Source organism: Perissodus microlepis, chromosome 18 (genome assembly GCF_051167445.1).
Source record: "Perissodus microlepis isolate ML-2025 ecotype Zambia chromosome 18, ASM5116744v1, whole genome shotgun sequence".
In the NCBI taxonomy this organism is placed as follows: domain Eukaryota; kingdom Metazoa; phylum Chordata; class Actinopteri; order Cichliformes; family Cichlidae; genus Perissodus; species Perissodus microlepis.
Window position 1 is genome coordinate 8,353,844 of NC_140478.1, and position 27,525 is coordinate 8,381,368.

The 27,525-nt window shown below is 38.6% G+C and overlaps 1 protein-coding gene across 2 annotated transcripts; it reads left to right on the top strand.

Annotated features, from left to right (window-relative positions):
- The first annotated feature begins 1,561 nt into the window (after nt 1–1,561).
- Nucleotides 1,562–21,577, top strand: LOC146367190 (caspase-8-like). Of its 2 annotated transcripts, none has more exons than XM_084913115.1 (19): nt 1,562–1,614; nt 3,700–3,765; nt 3,883–4,193; nt 4,275–4,294; nt 4,478–4,618; nt 4,782–4,957; nt 5,110–5,215; nt 6,344–6,473; nt 6,568–6,602; nt 6,694–6,754; nt 6,878–6,936; nt 7,046–7,160; nt 7,329–7,456; nt 12,361–12,755; nt 13,115–13,265; nt 17,743–17,854; nt 18,015–18,142; nt 19,428–19,816; nt 20,390–21,577. In XM_084913115.1, the coding sequence occupies exons 3-19, from the start codon at nt 3,890–3,892 to the stop codon at nt 20,532–20,534; spliced, it is 2,595 nt and encodes an 864-aa protein (XP_084769241.1). In that variant the 5' UTR covers nt 1,562–1,614; nt 3,700–3,765; nt 3,883–3,889; the 3' UTR covers nt 20,535–21,577. The 2 variants fall into 2 exon arrangements, with proteins under 2 accessions (XP_084769241.1, XP_084769242.1); XM_084913116.1 differs by lacking the exon at nt 1,562–1,614 and adding an exon at nt 1,647–2,144.
- The last annotated feature ends 5,948 nt before the right edge of the window (nt 21,578–27,525 follow it).

Below are 27,525 nucleotides of genomic sequence, written 5' to 3' on the forward strand. Positions count from 1 at the left end.
ATTCAGGCATACATGTGTACTATGTTTATTAATAGAGAGATTAAGCTTGTGTTTCTGTCATGTAGTGGTTTTGCTTAACCTTATTAGACATGAAACAGATGATACGTAAAAGCGAATTTTGCCAAAGTGCTTAAGATACTTTTTAATTATTTTTTTCTTTAAAAAAAATCTACTACATCATGTGCATTTTTTTCATTTCATGTGTAATTTCCATTGCAAATATTAATCACAGTTACATTAAGAAGGCAACGCAGTAAAAACTCAGGAACGGAGATGTCATCACGTACACTGCCGTCCTCGGGGGGACTCCCATGTGAATGGACAAAGTCCGGACTGGCGAAAGAATTGAGAAACTGCCATTATTTGTTGTATTTCGTCACTGGGAGCCTCCAAACATAAAAACTTGAACCTAAACAGAAACACGTGAAAGGCAGTCCTGCTCGTGTATTCATCACCAGGAGATATTAAAGACATGAAAGGCAAAATCGTGTGCCATAGCCAGGGGTTAAAGTGGGCCCGCGTTTTTATTTATTTATTATTGCAATGGTGGCTGATAATGAAGTCGTCAGCAAAGAACAAGTGACTTTTAATGAACACAGCATATAAACATAGTTGAATGTAGTACAGCTTACATGTGTGTTTATCAGTTAGCCATCTTAACTATATTCCTGGACAGCATTATTCTTCGACAGTATTCCACAGTGGTGCAGTTTGGTATGTAGCGCAGTGAGTTTTAGGACTCAGTAATGCAGTGCAACGTTGTTATTGTTAAGTGTGATTCATTACTAAGCTGTCAATCACTTGAGTTGACCTCATTTAAATCGATAATAAAATATAAATATTATACATATAAGAAACCCCAAAGAATAAATTCTAAACCCAATTGGTTAAGAAAGAACAAGCCCCGCCTCCCCCTGCTATTTACGTGCTCAGATGCAGCCTGACTCCATCCTGATTCTTGATGCTCAATAAACCTGCATCCTGAGGTTTGTCATGCGGGATTAAATGAGGCAGACTTTGTTCAGACAGCTAGGATTGTATTTTACACTGACCCTAGGTCAGTATAAGTATCATACAATGTAAACGAAGCACTGAAACTTGCACATATTTTTATAGATGCATTGAAGCTAATCGGGATATTTACTGTCAATCTGTGGCTGCGATTAATCACTTTACTGGAAACTTTATTAAGTAGTAACTCATTACTTCATCACAGAGGCTAATATTTCTGTCCTAAAATCGTTTAAATAGTAACAGCCTTATTGTAATATAGGCTAACCTTTACACCGTAACGTTAAGCTAGCACCATAAAGACACTAAAACATGTAATAATATCTACAAATGCATCTTAAAGCTGTTATATTAGCACTCGTTGTTTTACTAACATAACCACATTAACATTTTTGACACTGGCTGACTTTCCATAGTCGTTGATAAGCGAAGCAGACTCTGACCCTGCGTCGCATATTTGATGAGTTAGGAGTGAGAACGTGTTGCAATATATATATGTAGGTGTGGTTTGGCTCTAGAAGAAATGTGAGTTTCACTTGTGATTACACTTCAGCGGAAGTATCAACAGTGCATGCATTAACCTGGACGTGGACAACAGCAGAGGTGGGCAGTAAAGATAAATATTTTGTTACTGTGCTAAGTAGAGTTTTAAATTTACATCTACTTCACTTGAGTAGTTTTTTTCCTTTTCATTTTCAAAACAGGCTCGTTACTTTCGGTTTGACGTTTTTGAATGGAGTCATTACTTCGTCGCTGCGAGAAACACATGAAAGGCAGTCCTGCTCGTGTATTAATCACCAGATGTGGTATAACAAGAGATGAAAGAGGCAAACACATGTGCCATAGTTAGGGGTTTAAGTGGGCCTTTTTATTTATTTATTATCAGCAAGGAACAAGTGACTTTTAATGTCATAAACTTTATGGACAGGATCATACTTCTACTTTTTAACGACACTACCCTCTACTGGTGCAGTTTGATATATAACATTACAGGAGGCAACAATTATTAGTATTACTTGTGGCTGGAACGACTTCGGGTGTCCATAAGTTATGTTTTCGGTACTTCAGCATCTAGCTAGCCCTACCGACGACCAGCGAGCATAAAGGGAGTGAGTTTTTTTTTGGAGTGTCAGGTAATTTCAAATGCAGCTCAACAAACATCAGCAAACACACGAACTGTTTGTGTGCAGTTTCTTTTCCGTGTTGCTAGCTAAAGGCCCAGCTGAGAAGAAGGAGAGAACAGTTTTCAAATGAAACAATGAAACAAGTACCGTTTACTTTCTAGGGTACGTGTTATGGAGGGACTAAGTGGGGGTAGGTTTTGATTATTGATTTTCCAAATAAAATCGATTCTAGATTGAGTAACACGATATCGATTCAGTGTAAAAAATAATTACACTGTTAGATCCCAAGTACCCTGTGATTACGTGTAATTTCATGTATACGTGTTGTGCCAAAAGTGACTTGAGTTATTTAGTTGATGATATTTTCCTCTAACCCAGGGGTCTCAAACTAACCACCCGTATATTGACGTGAAAAAAACATGATGGAGTTTGGCCCTTGAAGTTACTTTTTTGTGTTAGAGAGGATTTGTTTGTTGTTGAGTGCAATGTTAAAACAAGTTGTGTGGCCAGCTCATTTAAGTTTGAGACCCCTGCTCTAACCCATTTACAACTGGCCTAGTTATGTGAAATGAAACTGGTTATAAATACCAAGGCTGTAAACATGTTTATTCCTACTGTAGTGTTCGACATTTTAACTTTCTGTCAGTGAGGACTGAGTTACATTTGCAATTACCAGCCAAAATGGCAAAACAATGTTTTGTTCAAAAACAAAAATAAACAAATATCTTCAATGAAATCCTCTGATCACACTTTTCTGCTGTCACACAGAGTCACCTTCTGCTCATCCACTTGAATAAGTGCCTTTCGTTCCAGCCTGTTAAGGTCATTTAGGAAACAAGCCTGTATTAACTGGTGATAGTTACAGCTTGACTCATGCAGGTGCCTGCTAATGATCTACTTCGTGGTAGGTCTGGATGTGTGCTTTATAGAATGGGGACAAACGTGGCAGATGGGGACATGCAGCCTGAGGAAATATATCCCCTTTTACATTTGGGTAGGACGGAGAAAACCAGGGTGACTTCTGAGAGGTTATTAGTTATTCTCTCAAATATTATCTTTGAAAAAGAAAAAAACAACAAAAACAAACAAAAGAATCCTCATAAGCTTGATTGTAGGACAATCAGGTCCAGCCTGCTTCCTCTTTGATAGGTACTGATGGTGCACAAAACAGTTATATAAGCAAAATATATTTGTTATCAGTAGTATTATTATTTTGTCTGTCACTTAACATTTTAGACAGAGAAGATCTGAATTATTTGGTTAACGGACTGTCATACATTTCATACAGCTACATTTTGAATAGAAATTACAACCATGTCTGAGTTTGCAGTATTATGGCATCAACATTTATGTCTAAACAAATTTTTCCCAACAAGTTGTTGTAATACACATTTTAGGCTAAGTAGTCTTCCACAGGGCACACATGAAATTATCATTCAGGCACATTCACATTTCTTGCTAAATGATCGCTTTGTTTCCAGCCATTATTAATTACTGCAGCAAGTACAGTAGCTTACAGAAGAATGAAAGTATTTGCTTTGAGGAGTTGCTTATTCTTTTGCAGAACATAATGCAATGAAGCAGGGCCACTGAATCATCTGTGCGCACACTCTCAAGGACACCAAAAGAGGTAACATGCAATAACTATTACATTTAAAATGAAGACTTTGTAAGATAATAAAACCTGCATCTTGCTGCTGTTAGTTACAGTTGTGATATTTAAACTGTGTAAATGTCTGTAATGCAGACTCAGCATGTCTGCCAAAGACATTGTGAGGAGAAATAAAACAGCCATCCAAACGATTCTGTCTGGAGACTACAGGCTGATCCTCAACAAAGTTTATGAGAAGGAGCTGATCACTGAACGGGAATACAACAGTCTTAAAAGTATCAGCGGAAAAGATGTGGAGGGACACATTGTTGAGCTCGTGGATAAGATCATGAGTAAAGGAGACGATACGTGCGGAGCTTTTCTGAACTTCCTGCAAACTGATGAAAACATTAAAAGTACTTTCCCTCAGCTGAAGGACTTAAAAAATGACACCCTGTTTCTACATGGTAATTACACACACACAGAAAAGTTGTGATCATATTCTGGTTGGATGTGTAACTCTGTTTCTCTCTATGTTCTGTCACAAGGCGGCTCCAGTCAAATGGAGGTGAGGTCCTACTTCTGGAAAGGCAGAGCAGCTCAAATAAGTTACAACATTTGTGTCAGAGAGATAATGTGCTGTTTAATCAATTTCCTTCACATAATATTGCAAGATGTATGACATAGGGTCATCTCAAAGACTGTTGCTACATTCATATAGCCTATGGTACTCGGTGTTTGTATCTATCAGTCCATCCAGGCCTGTGCTGGTGGGAGCAGGTCTGTGATACAAAGCTTGTCCTCAACTCTAGAAGACGAGCTGGACTCTACTGAGGTGGCAGCACTTTGCTTCCTGTGTCGTGATGTTGTTAGTAGAAGTCATCTGAAAGTGGTCAGTGCTACATGTTCTATACTGTTATCCTTCCACTCGTTTTACTGACATGTTTATGGATGCGTCACTTGTAGGACTGACAGTATGATAGATAGCTTAGATATGTTCATATTCACTGATAGACTTTCTAATGACACCCCCAAACCCCCACCCCACCCCACAGATCACTAATATCAAAGACCTGTTCTCAAGCTTAAAGGAAAAAGGTCTCCTGCAGAACAATTGTTTCCTTTCTCAGCTTCTCTCAACTATTGATCGAGTAGACCTCGTCAGGTCCCTGGGCATAAATAGCAAACGATCAACGGACACAGATGGGAGTCCTGTTCTGTCACAGTACAGGTGAACCCAGTCCCACATTGACTTTAATATGACAGCATGCATATAGTAATAATTAGTACTTAAATGCTATCAGTTTGAATTACAAAATCTTTGTGTCTGTTTGGCTTTCTCTCCACATTTTTATTTTTTCTTCTTTTTTTCCCCACTGTTAGGGTGATGCTGTACAAAATATGTGATGCTATGAATAACGACAATATCGCAATCATGAAGTTTCTACTGAGATCAAAGCTGTTCAAAAGCACACTGGATCAATGCAAAGTGAGATAACATTTGCACACCTCTCCAGCTATTTTAAAATCAACTCACCATATCTACATCTACAGGATGTAATCATTAAGAAACAACTGTATCTGGGATTCAGATTTTAAATCCTATGGTGATTTTCTTTTTAACAAAACATTTATTTCTCAATAAATGAACATCAGTACATCACAAGAAGAAAATAAATTGTCACAGAAACACAGGGCTGAAATATAATTGACCATATATAACAAAACACACTCTTTTCTTAAAGCACCACTGAGAAGAAAAATCAGTTAAATTATTTGTCAGTGGATACAATGGAAATTCAGCTTTAACCTCCTAAGACCCGAACTCTTTCATGGCATGAATTTTTACTTTCTCTTTGCTATTTGGGCTGATTGGGAGCGGATGAATGTAAAAACAAAGAATTTACAGATTTTTATCTTTATTTTTTTCCTGATTTTTGTTTCTGAGAAAAGTGAGATCCACATATTGGGACATTTTACATTTAAAAGAACAGTGGCAGTATAATGTCCTCGTGTGGATATCAGGCCCTTGTAGAGCTTGTAGACATCTATATTTAACCAGCTAAATGAAAGTTGTATCAACCCTTTTCCCTGCAATATTATTAATCTGATTTTTTCTTCTTTTATATATAGAAAGTTTTGCTTGACCCACCACAAAATTTAACAGCTTCCATCTTACCAGCCTCTTTTTTGTATAGCTGGCACCAAACAGAAATGCCAATGAAGACAAAGCCTCTCCACATTTTTCAAAGACATGTGTTAACATAATGAACAGTGGTTCATTTCTATGTTTCTCTTGATCATAGACTGGATGTAAAAAATAAACAAAACATATATAAAGCTAACTTCTGGATCTGAAATGTGAAAGCATTTAAGAAGTGCTTTAAACTTGCAATTATTCTAAGTGCATCCATCCCTAAATCTAAACTAAAAACTGAAGGTCACAGAGAATTTCAGTCTATGATCTGTGCACCCAGCTGACTTGTTCATCACAGAGCTGAAGATTTGTGTCTTTAAACTGGCATTTGAGTAGCATTTTGCTGTGAAGCAGTTGATAGATTTATAGTGTAGCTGCAGAGCCTCTGTGAACTAAAACCATCTTTGCTGTTAATTCCAGACAGCGCTGGATGTGTTTGCTCAGATGGAAAAGAAAGATTTAATATCAGACACAAATGTCAGTGTGTTGCATGAAATACTCCAAGAGATTGATCCTGAGCTGGCAATGATTGTAGAGAACTACGTTCAAGGTATGAGAGACATTTTTCACTTTACCACAGAAAAACATTTAGATGTAAACAGTGTGTTTCTGTGAACATCATCAAATGATTGTACTCGTTACAGGAGTCCCCCAGCAGCAGCAGATGTTACCTCCTCATGTCAGTATTGACAACCGTATCTGTCTGTGTGTTTCTGAACATTTAATTCTGTGTGTCAGTTTGCTGATCACTGTGATGTTTATTCCCACAGAGGTTTTTTAACACAAATGAATCCCATCTTCCTCTGTCTGTAACTGAAACTCAGAGCAGTTGTAAGTATCTCTGTTCAGAAAAAATTGTAATTATTTTTTAGGAATTCCTACAGTCACTCTGGTTTTTATTATTTTGTCATAATAATACTGGACATGTAAATATGTTGTTCTTTTGTTTCTAAGGCAGAGGAGAGATTATTTACACTGATGCACGATCACAGCCCAACTCTCTTCCTGATCAGGTAGTTCATTCAGACTTTTATGCTTTCATTCAGTCTTTTGTCGGAACACTAACATTTATATTAATTTAAAAACATAATAATTCACATTTGCTTTGTTTGTGTCCTGTAGTCAGAATACTACACTTTGACTCATAAGTCTCATGGTTTATGTGTGATCATCAATAATGAGACCTTCACTACTGAAACATATCTACATGCTCGAAGGGGAACTCAGAAGGATGCAGGTAGAGTTCTTACCTTCAAACCATATCATGACCTGATTTATGTATGTTTTAACTGTGTTAACTAGAAGCACTGAGACCTGCACTAATTACTGCACATACAGATCAGATATTCTTTGGTTTTGTAATCTACTGCTATAACTTCATTTGTTTCTTTTCTATGTGGCACAGATGCTCTGAACACAGTGTTCACAAGCTTAGGCTTTAAAGTGCTGATACACAACAACCTGACTGCAGCACAAATACGAAATGAATTAAGAATGCACAGCAAGAAGAATTTTGTGAATGATAATGCCTTGGTAAGTAGATTCATACATCTTTGGAATTGTATCCTCAACCACCATTCTATATTCTTAATTTATTTTATATCCCTGGATTTGCATGTCCCAGTGATCCCAGAGGCTATGCCATCTAGGACTTTTTGTACCCTGGTAGGGTCTTGCATGGCGAATGGGCCCTGGATGAGGGACCAGACAGAGTGATTCAAAAACCCCAATGAGCAGAATATCCAGGGTACAGTTGCCCAGCATAGGGTTACCAGGATCTGCCCTTGAGCCAGGCCCGTTGAGGGTGCCCAGGAGTGAGCGTCTGGTGGGCAGGCCTTAATCTATGTGGGCTGGCTGGGACAGCCTGGAAAAGGGACATGGGCCCACCCTCCTGTAGGTCCAACACCTGCAGGAGGTGTTATAAGGGTCAGGTGCATTGTGTGCTGGGCGGCGGCAAGGGGCGGAGACCCTGCTGGACAGACCCCTGGCTACCAAGACTAGCGATTAGGATATGGAATATATTACGTGAAGTTGAAATGTACCAGCTAGATCTGGCTCTGGAACCAGTCTCCTGGAGAGAGCTGGACTCTGTCTCAGTCTGGTGTTGCTGTAAGCCAATCACTACCTGGTGGTTTTCAGTTTTTGTCCCGGGTGCGGAACACTGGACGAGCTCTTTACCCTCCTGAGGATACTTAATGGTGCATGGGAGTTTGCTCAATCAGTCTACATGTGTTTTGTGGACAAGGAGAAGACATTTGCATGGAAACTGCTGCTTGCCTTGTACCGGTCCTCAGTGGAGAGCATGCTCTCCCACTGTCTAGGTGTTTGGTGTGCAGGGGCCACTGCTAAGAAAAGGAAGGCTGCACAGAGGGTAATCAAGATTCCCACCCCCAAAACATCATTGGCTGCCCTCTGCCACCCCTGGAGGTTATACAGGCCAGATCCTCCTGTCTCAGGAAAACCAGGGCCATCACAGATGACCCACTGCACCACCTGTTTGGCCCACTGCCCTCTGGTTGGCGCCTCAGGTCAATCAGCTCGCACACCTCTAGACTTTTTAAAGTCTGCTTACCCTTATGTTATTGTGATTATCTGTAAACATATAATCTGAGTTTAAAGTCTGCTTGAAAAATCTAGAAAAACATTTCTGACAGATCAGGAAATATCACAAAACACACAGGATGTGTTTGTGTAGTCTGTTTAGGGGTAGGGGTAGCATTAAGTAAATAGTGGACTTGTAAGATCTGGTATAGAGGTGAAGGGAGGATAGAACTTGCTCCAAAGTAATAACCAGTAGATTTGGGGGTGTGGGACAGGCTGTGATCACATGACCTGGGCTTTGGAGAGTTTACCAACTGTATTTAACAGTAAACAGGGAGATGTTACTTGAGATGTGAGGGCTGATTTCATCTCCACTTTCCAAAAGGTTTAAGATCACCAAATTCCATCATGAGTTTAATCTAAATCTGATGACTACTGCCATGGACCTAACACAGCTGTGTTCACCCACATTTGTGACTGAAACAGACCTGCAATACAAAATTATTTAGAAGCGGGTGAATAAAAAGTCTGACAACATTTAGTATCCAACAAACCCCCCCAATTTTAAACAGAAACATTGATAACACCATAGCAGCAGTTTTGATGACCTTGGCAAAGTTTAACATGTAGCCAGAGTTTGTACACACACCGCAAAGAGCAAAAAGACTGAGCTGTTACTGAGACGGTGAGCTCAGGTAGAGTGAAAGAAAACGTGCTTCTCATGTCCAAAACAGCAGCACTGTTCCTGTACTCACCATTAAAACTTTTACTGGGAAAAAGTTTGTTGATCAAAGCACCTGATCAACACAGGGAGGAATTTTCTAGAGAACAGTAAAATCTGCCTGTTTATTGTTAAATATAGTTGGTAAACTCTCCAAAGCCCAGGTCATTTTCTAGAGAAAATTTCTAAATCAGGGCTCTAGACTAACTTTTTGCCATGGGCGTACAGGTACGCCTAACTTTTTAAAGTTAGGCGTACCGGCACAAAAGTTAGGCGCACACAAATTTTATAATAATTTATATAATATAATGTGTTTTTATGGATACACTGTGCTTTTTCAGCATTCAAAGATTGATGACACCGTGTCAGAGCACTGGCTATGAATTTCAGAAGGATCAGGCCTTAACTTAACAGAAAAGTTAGCAATAGTTCTTTTCCTATTACAGCTACATCCACTTCTGTCGTGCCTAGGCTGCTCACTAGGGCTGGGTATCATCACTGATTTCTATAATCCATTCGATTCCGGTTTTCAAAGTCCCGATTCGATTCAACTTAGCCTCAGACAGTCAGAAATATTATAATTCTGATCATTTATCAGTACTGACTCCATCTGAATTGTGAACATCACAGCAGATGCCTTTGTGTGAAAGTAACTGAGAATAAAATACAGAAAAACATGAAGGAGATTTTCCTGGTCTGGCTTTTTATAGCAGATAACCTTAAAAATATTCTACAATGTTCTGCATATAAAGTTTAAATTTCTTCAGTATTGAACAACAGAAAAAATAGGCTTTCTTGTCCGAGGTCATTTAAGTGAAAAAAAAGAAAAAGAAAAGAAAAAGACAGCAGCCGACAGCGCTGTAAACAACACTAGACTGGTGGGTAATAAGCGAATGAATAATACAGAAAACAGAGATTGGAGACGGGAAACTGTTCTTGAAGTACAGAGAGAGATAGAGAGAGCTAGCTGTGCATGAAGTGTGATTTTAATAGTCGTGGAAGCAAAACAGCAAAATTCAGCTCGGTGAATTTTGGTTGGAGAGAGACAAAACCTGCAGCTCAGAATCAGCGCAAAAAGACGTAAACACAGCGCGGACCGGACGCATCAGAATCGCTAAGCTCCGACAGCATGTCCGTCTACGGGCCGTCGGGTGAGAAAGCCGAGAAAGACAAAGTTGATTCTGATGCGTCGGGTCCGGTGTTTACGTCTTTGTGTGGAATCCGTGTACCTGCTCTCATTTGCTGTTTGGTTGTTGTTGAAATGGTTTTGTGAGCTTTAATCTGAGAATGTGGCGTTTCTGGCAAAACACAGTTATATTTAAAAGTCGATTCAGGATTTAATGTCGCATTTGCGACCAAATTGGTCGCACTCTAGAGCCCTGTAAATGAAAATCAAATCAATCAAAATTTATTTATATAGCACATTTTAAAGACCGAAGTACACCAAAGTGCTTTCCAGTAAAATCATGATACAGATAAAAAAATCACAATATAAAATATAAATTACAGATATAAATAAAATATAAAATAATTACATAATCTAAATGCAAAGCCAGATGTAAATTACCCTAATTAGCCTTGAATGCCAGGTTAAACAAATACGTTTTTAGACGTGATTTAAAAGACTGAATGGAATCTGATGCGTGAATATGAAGAGGAAGAGTATTCCATAACCTGGGTGCGGCAACGGCAAAGGCACGGTCTCCTCTGGTCTTTAGCCGAGACCTAGGTTGCACTAAGAGCAGTTGGCCCGATGATCTTAGTGCTCTCTGAGGGCTATACAGACAGAGGAGATCAGCTAGAGAGAAAACCAGAGAAATTTTCTAAGGGTGGCACTGAAATGAAATGGGGTGGGAAAATCAAAGCCATTCTTTTCACATATGCAGGTGTTACATTCTGTAATATGCATTATATAAATGGTTAGAACATTTCACACAGTTTTTCATTTGAAATAATCAAATTTTTACATGTTTAAATTTACACAAAATGTCAGGAATCTGCACTGTCATCAGTGTTGGGAAGATTACTTTTAAAATATGTTCAACTACAGATTACAGAATACATGCCCCAAAATGTAATTTTTTTATAACGTATTCCGTTAAGTTACTCAATGAGAGTAATGTATTCTGAATACTTTGGATTACTTAATATACTGTCATGCTTTTTAAAACTACATGAATGTACTATTGCTGTGTGATTTATTACTATTACTGAAGGTTACTCGCCATACCAATACCAATTAGATTTTTAAATCTTAATATAAAATGAGTAACAGTAGGGTGGACATTAGGGACCTTTTGCAGTGATCTCCTATAGAAAACTATTTCTGTATCAGTACATGATTATTTGCAGCTAGCAGGTTGTTAATGTAGCCTTCATTAATAGTAATAAGTCATAGCAATACTACATCAAATATACTGAATTGGCACATAACCCAGGTAGCTACCACAACTTAAACAAGGTTGTTGCAGTAGGCTAACGTTAGTTTTTAAAAAAAGATTTATTTCCAGCTGAGAGCAGCTTGTTTGCTGGCAAAGAGTTTACATTGCATGGTGAGATTTTGCTCATCCCTTTGTTCTTTAAATGTGAAGTGGTTTCAGAATTTCCAAGTAAGAAATGCATTCCTGCCCGTGCAGGCGTTATGTATTTTAAATACGTAACACCGGTACATGTATTCAGTTGCTCCCCAACACTGACTGTCATGAACAAATTTTTCACCAAAAAATAAGAGAATAATCGATAGATTGATAGATCATCGATAGCTGCATCCGTAACTAATTGCATACGTCCAGCTAGGGTTAGGTCCAGGGCAGCTGTCAATTTTGATTTAGTTAATTTAGTATCATTTACCAATATTCACTTAATCCTTGCCTTTGGCTTCATTCACTTCCCCCTCTTCATTTCCAAAGTCAACCTTCAGAGTACCATCTAAATCTACCTATCTACATTCTCCCCTGACACCACCTTGCAGTATCCTCTTTCTTTCAGATTCTGTATAAGATGTAGTTTACCTTTGTGAACCTTTCTCCACTCTTATAATTCACCTTATGTTCTACCTTCTTAAAGTATGTGGTCACCACAGCTATTTTTATCCTATTCACAAAATCCACTACCATGTGTCCTTTTGCATTTTTTGTCCGTTACACCACACCTATCCATATGCCTCTGATTTAAGGTGGTATGCGTGCTTTCGCATGGAGAAAAGGGGTGTGTCTTTGGCACAGACGGGGAAAAGGTGTTCCTGAAAGATCTGATGCTCCCCTTTACAAGTGGAAGAGTCCCAACCTTGGCAGGGAAGCCCAAACTCTTCTTCATTGAAGCAAGTCAGGGTGATGGATACCAGAAAGGATACTATCCCTGCAGCATGGGGCCAGAAGAGGATGGGAGGGAGACACAATTCTTCTTGGAAGGAGATGCAAACCCGGTGAGAGAGTTTGAGACAGTGCCTTCAGAAGCAGATTTTCTGATAGGCATGGCCACCATGGAGGAGTTCATGTCATTTCGAAACACACTCACAGGATGCATCTACACCCAGGAGTTGTGCAGGCAGCTGACAAGATCAGCAGAAAGGTGAGAGAAATAGTTTGATAGGATACAATGCTACTCTGGAAGAAAACAGTAATATATGACACATTTGACAATTTATTTGATGATATACAGAAAATAAGTAATCCTAATTTTATGTATACTTTACTTAGGCACAACTGTCATGTTTATATCTTTATAGCACAAAGTTATAAACAGTATTTTTTTTTATAGTTTTTGCAATGAAAAAAGATATTTATAAAAGTATATTTATGAGCATATCTGTAGGTCTGCTTTTGCTGATGTCAGATGTGTTTATGTGAAAAATCAGAAAGCACAATGTTTCAAGTATTCCAAAAATTCAAGTTGTCATTTTCAGTGTGTTTCCAATGTTTTCCCTGCAGTCAGGAGATGGATGATATCCTCACTGTCCTGACACGTGTGAACAGGGAGGTCAGCAAAGGAGAGTTTTTATCCTACAAACAAATGCCAGAGCCCAGATACACTCTCACCAAGAAGCTCGTCCTCAAATATGTGTCACCTGACTGTGACCAAGTATGTGACCAAAAATAAGTCCCAGATTTACATATACTTGATGAGTCTGGTTTACAGTGTATCTGACTGTGTGTGTGTTGCACATATGTATGTATTAAGGCTTCCGTCGGGTAGTCTTTTGAAATGAAATTTGCCTCCAATCAGTCCTAGCAACACGCTTTCTTCAGATTCGTCCATTTTTGTAGCTCTAATGTGTGCATCAATCTAATTGGTGTATCCTAGAGCTAGGCGATATAAGATTTTTTCATATCACGATATGTTTCTTTCATTTCAGGCAATAACGATATATATCACGATATAAGCCAAATAATTATATTTGTAAGATTTAAATGTGCTGTTGCTCACAAGTAAAATGTGAAATAATCAGCAGCTTGTTTTGATTTAAATATTTATTTCCCATAATAAGTTCAACAGGGCAGATGTACTTAAGGAACATGAGACTTCAGTTTCAGATAAAGGCAAATATTGCAAACTACACAAAAGGTAGCCGCTAAAGCGTTTAAGTTTCAAAATAGAACAAACAAAACAGACTACTAAATTGTCAATTCCACTTAGAAACAAAATATTAATTCTAAAAATAAATCTTAGTTTGTTTTACAGAAGAACAGACAAAATTGACTAACTTTTGTCAATATCAAATAAACTGAGAACTAAAAGGAAATTCTCAATCTCTCCTTGTTGTATAGCTTAGCTTTTCAAACAGTTTTAAAATAAAGATGCTAACAGAACATTCTTTAAGTCCTAGGTGCACCTATATATATATATATATATATATATATATATATATATATATATATATATATATATATATTATATATATATATGTCTATATCTATATCTATCTATATATATATCTAGGTATACCAGGAAATCATGCATTGACAAAAGTTCCCCTTTGCTTGGAATGCAAAGTGTGATTAACTTCCTAGGACCTGGCATCCACATATGTGGACATCACATTTTGGGTTGTCTAGACCAGCGGTCCCCAACCCCCGGGCCTCGGACCGGTACCGGTCCGTGAGTCGTTTGGTACCGGGCCGCGAGAGTTGAGGCTCAGGTGTGAAATGTATGGTTTTCAGGGTTTTTATCGGTTTTCAGCGTTATTTTGTTATCGTTTTTATCGTTAACTCGGTTTTCCCGGGGCTTTTCACGTGTGTTATGAATAAATCTTCTTTTTTTCGGTACCGGTACTAATTTTATTTTGTTGTATTTATCCGCGACACCTTAAAGGCCGGTCCGTGAAAATATTGTCGGGCATAAACCGGTCCGTGGCGCAAAAAAGGTTGGGGACCGCTGGTCTAGTCCACAATACTAAATTTTGCTCCTACAAGGGCCTGATATCCACTTACGAGGACATTATACTGCCACTGTTCTATCGAAATTTAAAACGAATGTCCTCATATGTGGATATCATTTTTCTCAGACCTATTAAAAAGTGCTTCACATGGTAATATAAAAGCATATCAAACAAAACAATAAAACAGTATAAAGGGGGTATAAAAGCATATCAAATAAGAAAAAACATATTAAACATGAACATTACCCAAATGCCTGTCTAAACAGATGCGTTTTAGCTGTTATTTTAAAAGAAGCCACTGAGTTGATGGTGCGTAGGGGGAGAGGTAAACTGTTGCACAATATTGGAGTTAGGGTTTGAAAAGCGCAATCCCCTTTGTTTTCAAACAGAGAATAGACAGAATGGTGGAATAACCAGAAGACCACTACCAGTGGATCTAAGGATCCGGTTTGGAGAGTAAGCTTGAAGAAACTCAATGATATAAGTGGGGGGCTCACCTCGTAAAGACATGAATGTGAAAGTGAGGGTTTTAAACTGATATCTGTACCCAAACGGAAGCCAGTGCAAGAATGGGAGAATTTATGACTGTTGGTTAAAAAACTTGCTGCAGCATTTTGGACCGCTTGAAGGTGATTTAAAGAAGTTAGAGTGCGTTACAATCATCTAATGGGGAGGAGATGAAGGCATGGAGAAGCATCTCCAGTTCACCTTTGGAGATAATAGTCCTAAGTTTGGCAATATTTATTAAAAGAAATAAATATTGTCCGTTAGTCGAACCTCGGATACAGGAGGAACAATGCGGTTTTCGTCCTGGTTGTGGAACACTGGATCAGCTCTTCATCCTCTCAAGGATACTTGAAGGTGCATGGGAGTTTGCCCAACCAGTCTGCATGTGTTTTGTGGACTTGGAGAAGGCATTCAACCATGTCCCTCGGGGGGTCCTGTGGGGGGCCCTCCGGGAGTATGGGGTGTCTGGCCCATTGCTACGGGCCATTCAGTCCTTGTACAACCATTGCAAGAGCTTGGTCCGCATTGCCAGCAATAAGTTTGACTTGTTCCTGGTGGGTGATGGGCTCCGCCAGGGCTGCCCTTTGTCACCGATTCCGTTCATAATTTTTATGGACAGAATCTCTAGGCGTAGCTAAATGGCGGAATGCTTTCACTTGGGTGCTCTCCGGATCTTATCTCTGCTTTTTGCGGATGATGTGGTTCTGTTGGCTTCATTGGGTGATGGCCTCCAGCTTGCCTTGGAAGGGTTCGCAGCCGAGTGTGAAGCGGTGGGAATGAGAATCAGCACCTCCAAATATTAGGCCATGGTCATCAGCTGGAAAAGGGTGGAGTGCCCCTCCGGGTCAGGGAAGAGTTCCTGCCCCAAGTGGAGGAGTTTAAGTATCTCGGGGTCTTGTTCACAAGTGATGGGAGAAGGGAGTGGGAGATCGACAGACGGATTGGTGCTGTGGCTGCAGTGATGTGGACGCTGTACCGGTCTGTTGTGGTGAAGAGAGAGCTGAGTGTAAAGCGAAGCTCTCAGTTTACCGGTTGATCTACGTCCCTACCCTCACCTATGGTCATAAGCTGTGGCTAGTGACAGAAAGAACGAAATTGCGGATACAAGCGGCGGAAATGGGCTTCCTCCGAAGGGTGGCTGGCCTCTCCCTTAGAGATGGGGTGAGAATTTCGGCCATTCGGGAGGGGATTAGAGTAGAGCCACTGCTCCTTCACATTGAAAGGAGCCAGTTGAGGTGGTTTGGGCATCTGACAAGGATGCATCCTGGGTGAGGTGTTCCTGGCATGTCCCACCAGGAGGAGGCTCCGGGGCAGACCCAGGACACGCTGGAGAGATTATATCTCTCGGCTGGCCTGGGAACGTCTGTATGTTACTCCGGACAAGCTGGAGGAGGTGGCTGGGGATAGGGAGGTCTAGCCTTCTCTGCTTGGGCTGCTGCCCCCGTGACCCGGCCCCGGATACGCGAGAAAATGGATGGATGGCAGGAGCGGGTCACAGACTTGATATGAGCATCAAAAGACGATTGATTAAAAATTATCCCAAGATTCCGAGCAGTAGCTTTTATCCAGGATGAGAAATGACCAAGATGTTGACTAATTTGTGGCTTGATATTCTCTGGAGCTTGTTTGCATTCAGTTGCAAAAAATTTTTTTCATCCAACCATTAATCTCCTTAAGACAGTCCATTAGAGTGGATAATTTGTGTAATTCCCAAGGTTTAAAGGAGATGTATAATTGGATATAGTCTCCATACAGATGGAAATAATTTTGAAACTGCTAATGATATGGCCTAAAGGAAGCATATATAATGTAAATAATAAGGGGGTTAAAACCGATCTTTGTGGGATTCCACTTGAAAATTTAGTTACATCTGACCGAAAGTTTCCAACTGAAACTAAAATTGTTCTCTCCGCCAGATATGAGGTGAACCATTTTAGGACAAATCCAGATATGATTTAAGTGATGGATTAAAATCTGATGATCAATGGTATCAAATGCTGAGCTGAGGTCCAATAGAAAAAGGACTGAGCAATTACCTCTGTCTGCGGCCATCAAAAGGTCATTTGTGACTTTGAGGAGAGCTGTTTCTGTAGAGTTTCCACTTTCTAAAACCCGACTGAAAGTTATAAATAATATTATGCTTCTCCAGTGCCTTCTTTACTTGAGACCAAATGACTTTTTCTAATATTTTAGAAATGAAAAGAAGTTTTCAGATGGGTCTGTAGCTTGACTGATGTGTCGGATCCAGGTTAGGCTTTGTGAGCAGAGGATGCATAACCCCCTGTTTAAAGCACCTAAGGACAGAGCCAGATAGCAGGGAACGGTTTAGCTAGACTCGTGAAGGTTTCATTTGGGTCAGTATTTCCGATAGATCTTCTAAAGAAACTGGATGAAAGGATTCCATAATTATGAAGTGTGTAAGATCATGGTTGAAAAGGCTATCTAGGAGAGTTACGTTTCCTCTTAGGCCACTGATCTTAGCTTAAAAAAATCTTTAAAAGTAATTGCAGTCCTTATCTGATAAGGCAGGTATACACAGAGTTGGGGGAAGACTATGTTATTCACTGCATCGAAGAGAACCTTAGGATTTCTTTTTCCTACTGCAAGTTAAATTCCCACCCCTAGTAAAAACATAAATAATAATTCATAATTTTCTTTGTTTATGTCCTGTAGTCAGAATACTACACTTTGACTCATAAGTCTCATGGTTTATGTGTGGTTATCAATAATGAGATCTTCACGGGAACACATATGAAGGATCGAAGAGGAACTCAGAAGGATGCAGGTACACTTCTTATCTTTGAACCATATGATGACCTGATTTATGTATGACTGTTTAAACTAGAAGCTACTGAGGCCTGTACCAATTACTCCACAGACCAGATATTCTTTGGTTATGTAATCTACTGCTATAACTTCATTTGTTTCTTTTCTATGTGGCACAGATGCTCTGAACACAGTGTTCACAAGCTTAGGCTTTAAAGTGCTGATACACAACAACTTGACTGCAGCACAAATACGAAATGAATTAAGAATGCACAGCAAGAAGAATTTTGTGAATGATAATGCCTTGGTAAGTAGATTCATACATCTTTGGAATTGTATCCTCAACCACCATTCTATATTCTTAGTTTATTTTATGTCCCTGGGTTTGCGTGTCCCAGTGATCCCAGAGGCTATGCCATCTAGGACTTTTTGTACCTTGGTAGGGTCTTGCATGGCAAATTGGCCCTGGGTGAGGGACCAGACAGAGCGATTCAAAAACCCCAATGAGCAGAATATCCAGGGTACAGTTGCCCAGCATAGGGTTACCAGGAGCCAGGCCCGTGGAGGGTGCCCGAGAGTGAGCATCTGGTGGGTGGCCTTAGTCTATGTGAGTTGGCTGGGACAGCCTGGAAAAGGGACATGGTCCCACCCTCTTGTAGGCCCAACACCCGCAGAAGGTGCCATAGGGGTCAGGTGCATTGTGTGCTGGGCGGCAGCCAGGGGTGGAGACCCTGCTGGACAGACCCCTGGCTACTGAGACTAGCGATTAGGATATGGAATATTATTGTGATTATTTGTAAACATATAATCTGAGTTTAAAGTCTGCTTGAAAAATCTAGAAAAACATTTCTGACAGATCAGGAAATATCACAAAACACACAGGATGTGTTTGTGTAGTCTGTTTAGGGGTAGGGGTGGCATTAAGTAAATAGTGGGCTTGCAAGATCTAGTATAGAGGTGAAGGAAGGATAGAGCTTGCTCCAAAGTAATAACCAGTAGATTTGTGGGTGTGAGACAGGCTGTGATCACATGACCTGGGCTTTGGAGAGTTTACCAACTATATTTAACAATAAACAGGCAGATGTTGAGCTATGAGGGCTGATTTCATCTCCACTTTCCAAAAGGTTTAAGATCACCAAATTCCGTCATGAGGTTAATCTAATAACTGACGGCTGCATCTTCAACTCATTGCAGACCAGGGCAGCTGTCAGTTTGAATTAGTTAATTTAGTATCATTTACCAACATTCATACTGTCTTTATACTGATAGTTCATGTAACATCTGCTTATATACTTTAGAATGCCCTTCTTCTTCACTTCATCCTCGCCTCTGCCTTCATTCACTTCCCTAGCTACATTCTCCCCTGACACCACCTTGTAGTATCCTCTCTTTCAGATTCTGCATAAGATGTAGTTCACCTTTGTGAACCTTTCTCCACTCTTATAATTCACCTTATGTTTTACCTTTTTCTTATATGTAGGCTAACTATGTGTTCACCACAGCTATTTCTATCCTTTTTACAAAATCCACTATGTGTCCTTTTGCATTTTTTGTCCGTAACACCACACCTATCCATATGCCTCTGATTTAAGGTGGTATGCGTGCTTTCGCATGGAGAAAAGGGGTGTGTCATTGGCACTGATGGGGAAAAGGTGTTCCTGAAAGATCTGATGCTCCCCTTTTCAAGTGAAAGAGTCCCAACTTTGGCAGGGAAGCCCAAACTCTTCTTCATTGAAGCAAGTCAGGGTGATGGAGTCCAGAAAGGATACTATCCCTTGGGGCCAGAAGAGGATGGGAGGGAGACACAATTCTTCTTGGAAGGAAATGCAGACACGGCGAGAGAGTTTGAGACAGTGCCTTCAGAAGCAGACTTTCTGATAGGCATGGCCACCGTGGAGGAGTTCAAGTCATTTCGAAACACACTCACAGGATGCATCTACACCCAGGAGTTGTGTAGGCAGCTGACAAGATCAGCAGAAAGGTGAGAAATACCTTAGAAATAGTTTAAGAGGATACAATGCTACTCTGGAAGATATTTAAAACCACACTTAACCCTAAGTCAGATGTAACATGTGCCATAAATGATGATCCTTTACCAAAACCTAATGAATCAGTCATACTTAGTCATAAATGAGGCTGCTTTTAGTGCTGTCTTGTATTCTTGCACTGCAAACAAAGATTAAAAATTGATATACAATCAATTACACAATATTTCATTGCAATTTCACAGTAACATAGGACACATTTCACAATTTATTTGATGATATACAGAAAATATTTTAAGTAATCCTAATTTTGTGTATATATGTTGCTTAGGCACAACTATCATGTTTTACACCATCTGACATCTTTATAGCACACTGTTATAAACTGTACTTTTTATAGTTTGTGCAATGGAAAAATATTTATAAAAGTATATTTATGTGCATATTCTGTAGGTCTGCTTTTGTTGATGTCAGATGGGTTTATGTGAAATATCAGAAAGCACAATGTTTCAAATATTCCAAAAATTCAAGTTTTCATTTTCAGTGTGTTTCCAATGTTTTCCCTGCAGTCAGGAGATGGATGATATCCTCACTGTCCTGACACGTGTGAACAGGGAGGTCAGCAAAGGAGAGTTTTTATCCTACAAACAAATACCAGAGCCCAGATACACTCTCACCAAGAAGCTCGTCCTCAAACCCATCACCCGCCTGTGACCAAAAATAACTAATAGATTTTCATATACTTGATGAGACTGATTTACAGCGTGTCCGACTGTGTGTGTTGCACATATGAATTAATGAATTTGTATTTTGACCTCATCTCAAGAATCAAAGAAAATATCATAGTATATAAAATGTGGTTATAAAATTTAGCTACTGAAATTTTTTTCATGTCATTTCTCTTTTTTTCCGCCACATAATTATACGCTACTGAATTGTAAATAAGTAGAGAGAGATGTTTTTTGGTGCCGCTGGTCTAATAAAATCAGCAATAACTTTTCAGAGTATTCTCTATCACCTTCTATATGCTCTGGTTTCAGACTTTCAAGCATCCGACCCATAACATGTTATGACTAATTAGAAATACATGTTAAGTACAATTTTAAAAGAAATTACATATGAGTAGTAGACATATGGTGACAATTATTAAAAACAAATGACTTTCTTTTGGGACATGAATTCAATAAATAAATAAAATAGAGGACAATTTCACTGTCATATGTATTGTTTTGAATCCCTTTATTTGTAGAAACGTGTGATATTTTGTTAGGTACTGTGTATTATACACAACAAATGAACTTGTATACTTAATGACTCAAAACAAAGTGAAATATAATAATAGACAATTATAAAAAATGATTTTTTTAAAGGAATGATTGCTGTTGTTTTTCTTTAGAGTTTAATTCTATTTTTTTGTTTTGGTGTTTAATTATTCCAAATTCCTCAGCCCTTTTTTATTCAAGTATACAGTGACTGTCTCAAAACTGGCCCTTTATGGGAAATTAAACTGTCACTCTCACCCCAACCGGTCGCAGCAGATGGCCCCACCCCTCCCTGAGCCTGGTTCTGCCGGAGGTTTCTTCCTGTTAAAAGGGAGTTTTTCCTTCCCACTGTCGCCAAAGTGCTTGCTCATAGGGGGTCATATGATTGTTGAGTTTTTCTCTGTATCTATTATTGTACGATATACTGTAAGATATAAAATGCCTTGAGGCAACTGTTGTTGTGATTTGGTGCTATATAAATACAATTGAATTGAATTAAACATGTTTATTCGTTTTGCGGTGTTGGGCATTTTAACATGAGTGTCTGTGAGGCTTGAAGTGAACTTCACCCTGAGGAAGAAACAGAATCACCACAAATGACCATGTAAATCACCACAGCACACCTTACTGCATAATTAGGAATGGATGATTAATTCAGGGTTTCGTATCATATTCCTTGCAGTATTTTCTGTCTGATTTTATTATTCTAAATCTTTTATTTTTCTAAATTTTAATGTTACATGCAGTCACTTCTAAGTCAGTCAAAAAAGTTTAAGCTGACTTCTATTTACATGCTTTAAACTACTTTAAAACTAATAGTAAAATCTTTTTAACGTACCCAAATGAGGAGAATAAGACCCAAAGGTGCATCTTGCTTTGAGTCATTTTAATTTTTGCAACCTTTGTATTCATGTATGACTGACTTCATTTTCAGGTTTAGTCTCTGGTTACTTTAAATTAAACATAAATGTAGCGGGAATATTTTTGTGTTTTTAGACATTCTTTGTTTCGAATGTTAGATTTGTGTTCTCATAAGTAAATATATTAATTTATCTTACTTTGTAAAGATGTTTCTGATTGACATTTTATTTTGGAGATGATTTTATTTTGGTAATGATAGGTGACTTCACTTCCTGTTCCGTTGTGTGTGAAGCACGAATTGCTGAATGTATGTAAGCAGCAAACCAAGTGTGTGCTTTATTGAAAGAACATGGCCGAAGAAGAAGAAGAAAACTCTTCAAGCTCAACATTGAATTTATGGCCAGAGGACATTCAGTAATCCTGCAAACGTAACTACTGATTAGTTTTCTGTCTTCATTTATGTACGAAGTGATAGCAGAATTGTACTTTTTCATTTTTCAGAAATCCCTCAGTCAGAACATGGTATATTATATTTAAATGGAAACTCCGTGCTAACTTCTAACCCTGTTAAACTTCATAATTCCTGTTTTCATGGATGCGTCAGCGTTAATTTTAATTGTTACACCTGGTAGAGCAGCTACATCGATCATTTTATGAAAGATGAAAGAATTTAGATAGTTTGTAACTCTCAGTGATGATGCAGGGGTTAGTTTGACTTTGAGAACTGAAGAGGAGTTTGGACCCAGAAACAGCTATGTCACGGCCGGGTGTGCCGGTGTGTTTTTGAAACAGGACCCAAACGCAGATGCTGACAGAGAAGTTGCAGGTTTTAACAAAAGGCGAGCCTTCATTGCGGCTGATAACAGTAGCAACATAAAACTATGAATACACTGTGAACACTATGACAACCATGAAAGACTATGACTACTGTGGAGAGATTAACAGACGACCTGACAATGGCTGTGTCCAAATCCAGGGGAAGGATGCTCCTACTTCGGTAGGATCCTTCCACGGCCGGTGTACAGGTACAACAGAAGTGAGCGTTGTGAAATTGGACAGCCTTCTAGCCTTCGTTCAAGTCCGCCCTTACTTCCGTTTTTTCTGCTCACTAACTGTGAAAACTGAAAAATGGACCAAGAAAAGGTGCTCCGTGTGTTGTGTACCGTTTTAATTTCGAGGAGCTACAACACCGGTATCAACGTTGCCAGGAAGTTTGGTACCTTACCTGGATACAATCATATCCAGGTAAAATAATTTTCTTTAATCTACACGCATTAAGGAATTACTTAGCTAGTTTCGTGGATAATTTCAGTGACTGACATTTACTGTATTATACGTATTATATAAAATATGAAATATAGAAACTAAATCTCTTTGAAACTTATAGAAGCTAATCTTTTGGTTTCGTTTTTTTCATAGCACTTTATCAAACTGTTGTCTGCTACAGAGTTACAAGTATTATACTAGTAGTAATATAGCATCCACCATCTCCTGCTTGCATATTTCTGAAAACATCTTAGTGGTGTGGCAGCTGTCGATTGAGCCAGCCCTGCAAACCCTGTGGATGGACGATGCAGTGGACAGTGGGAGGAAGCAGCTCTCTTTGCAGACCACCCTGTGGGATTCTACCAGAAAAGACAAACTGCAGTTCCCAGTTGCAGCACCCCTTCACATCTGATCTTGCTTCGGCAGATTCAGCAACACTGCCAGAGACTTCCTGTAATCCATGACAGTTGTTAAAGAAACGGTCCAGGAACAGGTCACTCAGGTTAATCCGGTGTGAACAACTGTAAATATTATTTTTCCTTCTTTAAATATCGTTAGTGTATTAGAAATATTCTTGTTTAATTGTTATTGTTATTTACTTTATTGTCATCAAATAAATATCCATTTAAAATTGTTCAAAGTAAGCGTTATATTCAGAGATGTTACAAATACCTATGAATAAAATGAGTACAGTGATAATTACTGTTTGTTGTATTCAATTTATTCATAACATAAAACTTTTAAACCAGCACATCACATAACAACATAACAAATATATTCAAATAAATTTCTTAATGTATAACTCATTTTGGAATTTATCTTTCAAGAAGTGAAAACAGTCTTTCTGTCCATCCTCTCCCTGCTCTCCTGCGCTCTCCTCTCCTAAGCGTCTCTTTGCTGACCTCTGATGAGGTCTAGCAGCTCATCATCCCTGTCTCTTTTCCTCTTTTTCCCTGTTTTGGTTTGCTCTCTCTCCTCCTCATCGCTTTTGTTTTGGCTACCCACTGTGGTGCTTGGCCCTAGAGTGTCCTCAGGGAGAGAGGAAATTAGGACAGGAGGCTTAATTTATTAACTTGTGTTGTTCAGAATTATCTTCTTGATAAAAAAAACAAACAAAAACAAAGTAAGTGTGTTACATTATCCCATTTCTTTCTGACCTGCAAGGGGGTGACTTTCCCTTGCAGGCCCATCTTATCAAAAATTGTCCTGATCACACACAACAAATAAGAGAAGAGAGAAAACCATGGCAATTATGTTAATCCCTAAATCCAGAAGTTTTCACAGCAGAACATAAGAAGAATACTGTCTGGATATCACAGGTTCTGTACAGCATGAGGGTTAATAAAACCATACTCATATGAATATGATGTGTAAATTAATTTATTTTTGTACCTCCATTCCACATTGGCCAAATTCTTCACCCCAGTGAAGAGGTCATCCTTATCTCCTCATTTTAATAACATATCACAAAAAGGTTAATTTGTAGAAATCAAAATTGGCTGTATACAAACGGCCATACATAACAAACAAAAAATAAAACGCGGGATCCACCATACAAGCTAGTTTATGATTATTTTAATTAAAAAGAAAAATGTCCATGCAGATGCCCAAAGCCTAACTACACAAGCACTATTGAAAAATGTAACTTTTGTACCACCAGATTTTCATATACTTACATTTGAAAGTGTATTCCTCTCCCGCTTCGACCTCCATCGTTATGAGAAAAAAAAAACTCCTGTATGGCCCGCAATGAATCCTGGGATATGGTAGGACACGAAGGATACACCCGACCCATCCTTGAAATTTGGGGAAAACAATGGCATTTGTCGCCACATTGGGAGGACTCTTCAAATTTGGACGGCCTTTGGCTACGTCCACACTGATGCGTTTTTGTTTGAAAACGCATCGTTTTCTCTCCGTTTTGACCTCCCGTCCACACTGAGACGGAGTTTTTTTGGGCCGACATGCTGAACCTGCGCTAAAGGAAAGAGTCAGAGCTGATCCTAAACACTACTGTCTATGAGAAGGAAGTGGTTTACTACAGCTTACTATCATACTAATAACTGCACATTAAATTACATTACATAAAAAGTAATTCTCTTACGGTCAGCTTGAACTCCTTCTCTTCTTGAAAATGAAATTGTGTTCCTTCTTTTTCAAATATCAGCCATCAGAACAAAACTATGCTTCTGAGAACAAACTTGGAAGTGACTCTCAGATCCTAAAACGACTAGATGCTGTGCAAAAGTGCCCTGTACTTCTCGACAGCAGGAATAACAGGTTTACAGCCTTTGGTGTAGCACTGAGAAAAAGCTGTACTGCAGCACGCAGACATCACTGCACCACATGACTATGCAAAATGTGTGTGCCCATGTAGGATCTTTGAATTGTAAATAATGATTAAACAAACAAACAAAAACTACATTTTAAGCAAGACATTTCAGGAGCACATTGTATATACCATGATAATTTTATTGGTGAAGGCAGACCCTTTGTACATATGTATACTATATCACGTTCAAAAAAGTGATATAGTATACACAGATTAGGTTTTTTTTATGTCAAAAAACATGTGGAATTGTGTAAGGACATTTGGAAATATTTTAAATACAATTTTTTTGTAATAACAATATATTATCATTATATTAACTCCATACTGAAACTCCACCTACCTATTACAATAAAAGAAGTCACTGCAAAACTTTTTCTTAAAACTTTAGAAAGAAACTTAATTTGTACTTTTTAATATTTTTAGCCTTATCTATTACTGAATGAATTGTTAATAACTAAGTATAATGGTACAATATTCATAAAAATATATTTATTTCCATATTTGTTAATGGAATAACAGATGCAGCATGTATATAAAAAAAAATCCAACAAGTAGCAGAAAGTAGTGATGGTCCAATTAATGCCAAAGTTCCAGCACATGTGTCAGAAAAACACTCAGCACTGTGCTTGTGTTTTTATTTTACCAGTTCATCAGCAGTTCTACCCCCCAGTCACAAACATACATGAGAAATATACTATACATATAAGTCATAATAGATTATATCTGAATGTCCCTGTTGACTGGTTAATTACACAACCACATGGAGGCAGGATCTCACAGAACAAGCACACTCGCAATTATTCATCATAATGATTTATTAATCAAATAGACATAACATAAACAGTAGCCCGATATCAGACAGAGCTGTCATTAAACAGAATAAACTGGGGAATAATAAGATGCAGGGAAGCAAAAACACACAGGAGACAAGAGACTAGCAAAATAAAACAGGAAATGGTGACTAAATAAGATATAGGGAAAACATGGGGAACGTAAAATAAACTGAACCAAGGCACAGAATACAATCAAACTATAAATATGAACAGAAGCCAGAGTACAGTTAAAAAGGCCTGAGGATATAGACATAATGAAACCAGCCATACTATCAAAAAGGCACAAAACCTCTAAATTGCATAATTACAACAAAGTCAGGGTTTAAACAGAAAACCTAAACATAACAGAAATTGATAGCAGAAAAAAATCAGCGCTGAGTCAACACCCAGGATTTTTTTTTTTTAAAAAAGCGCTTGTACCTGAAATAACTTCATGAAGGTTTAGTTTCCCTTTCACTCTGTGGCCAGTAATGCTACTTGTAGGTGTGGTAGGTCTGTTACCCAATTTCCTTCGGGGTCAATAAAGTTTTATTGAATTGGTTTGGATCTAAAAGAATGTGCAACACACCAAGTGTCAGTTTCACTTGTGATTACACTTCAGCTGATCTATCAACAGTGCATGCTTTAAGCTGGACGTGGACAACAGCAGAGGTGGGCAGTAAAGAAGTACAAATATTTTGTTACTGTACTAAGTAGAGTTATAAGGTATATCTACTTTACTTGAGTAGTGTTTTGTGGCAACTTTTTACTTTTGCTTCCTATATTTTTAAACCAGGCTGATTACTGTTGGCTTGACGTTTTTGAAGGGAGTTATTATTTCATCAGTGTGAGCCTTGAAACATCAAACTGATTTGAGCCTAAACAGAAATCTATTGTTTGAAAACTTTTTTAGCTTTTTGATTGATTAAGTAATGTTACTAGGTTTAAGAATGTAAAGGCTCAGTTTAGGCAAAGCTCCCGTGAAGCTTTACTGCAGCACATGTAAAAACCTCCCAACACGAATAAAAACATTTTTCTCACCAGCTGTGTTCCCAGTCAGATTTATTCTTTGATATAAAACTGTGACAGTATAAAATGCAACACCGCAATGTGAGATTAAGATTTAGAAAAATAAAAGATTTAAAATAATGAAAAAAGAGGGAAAATATAAA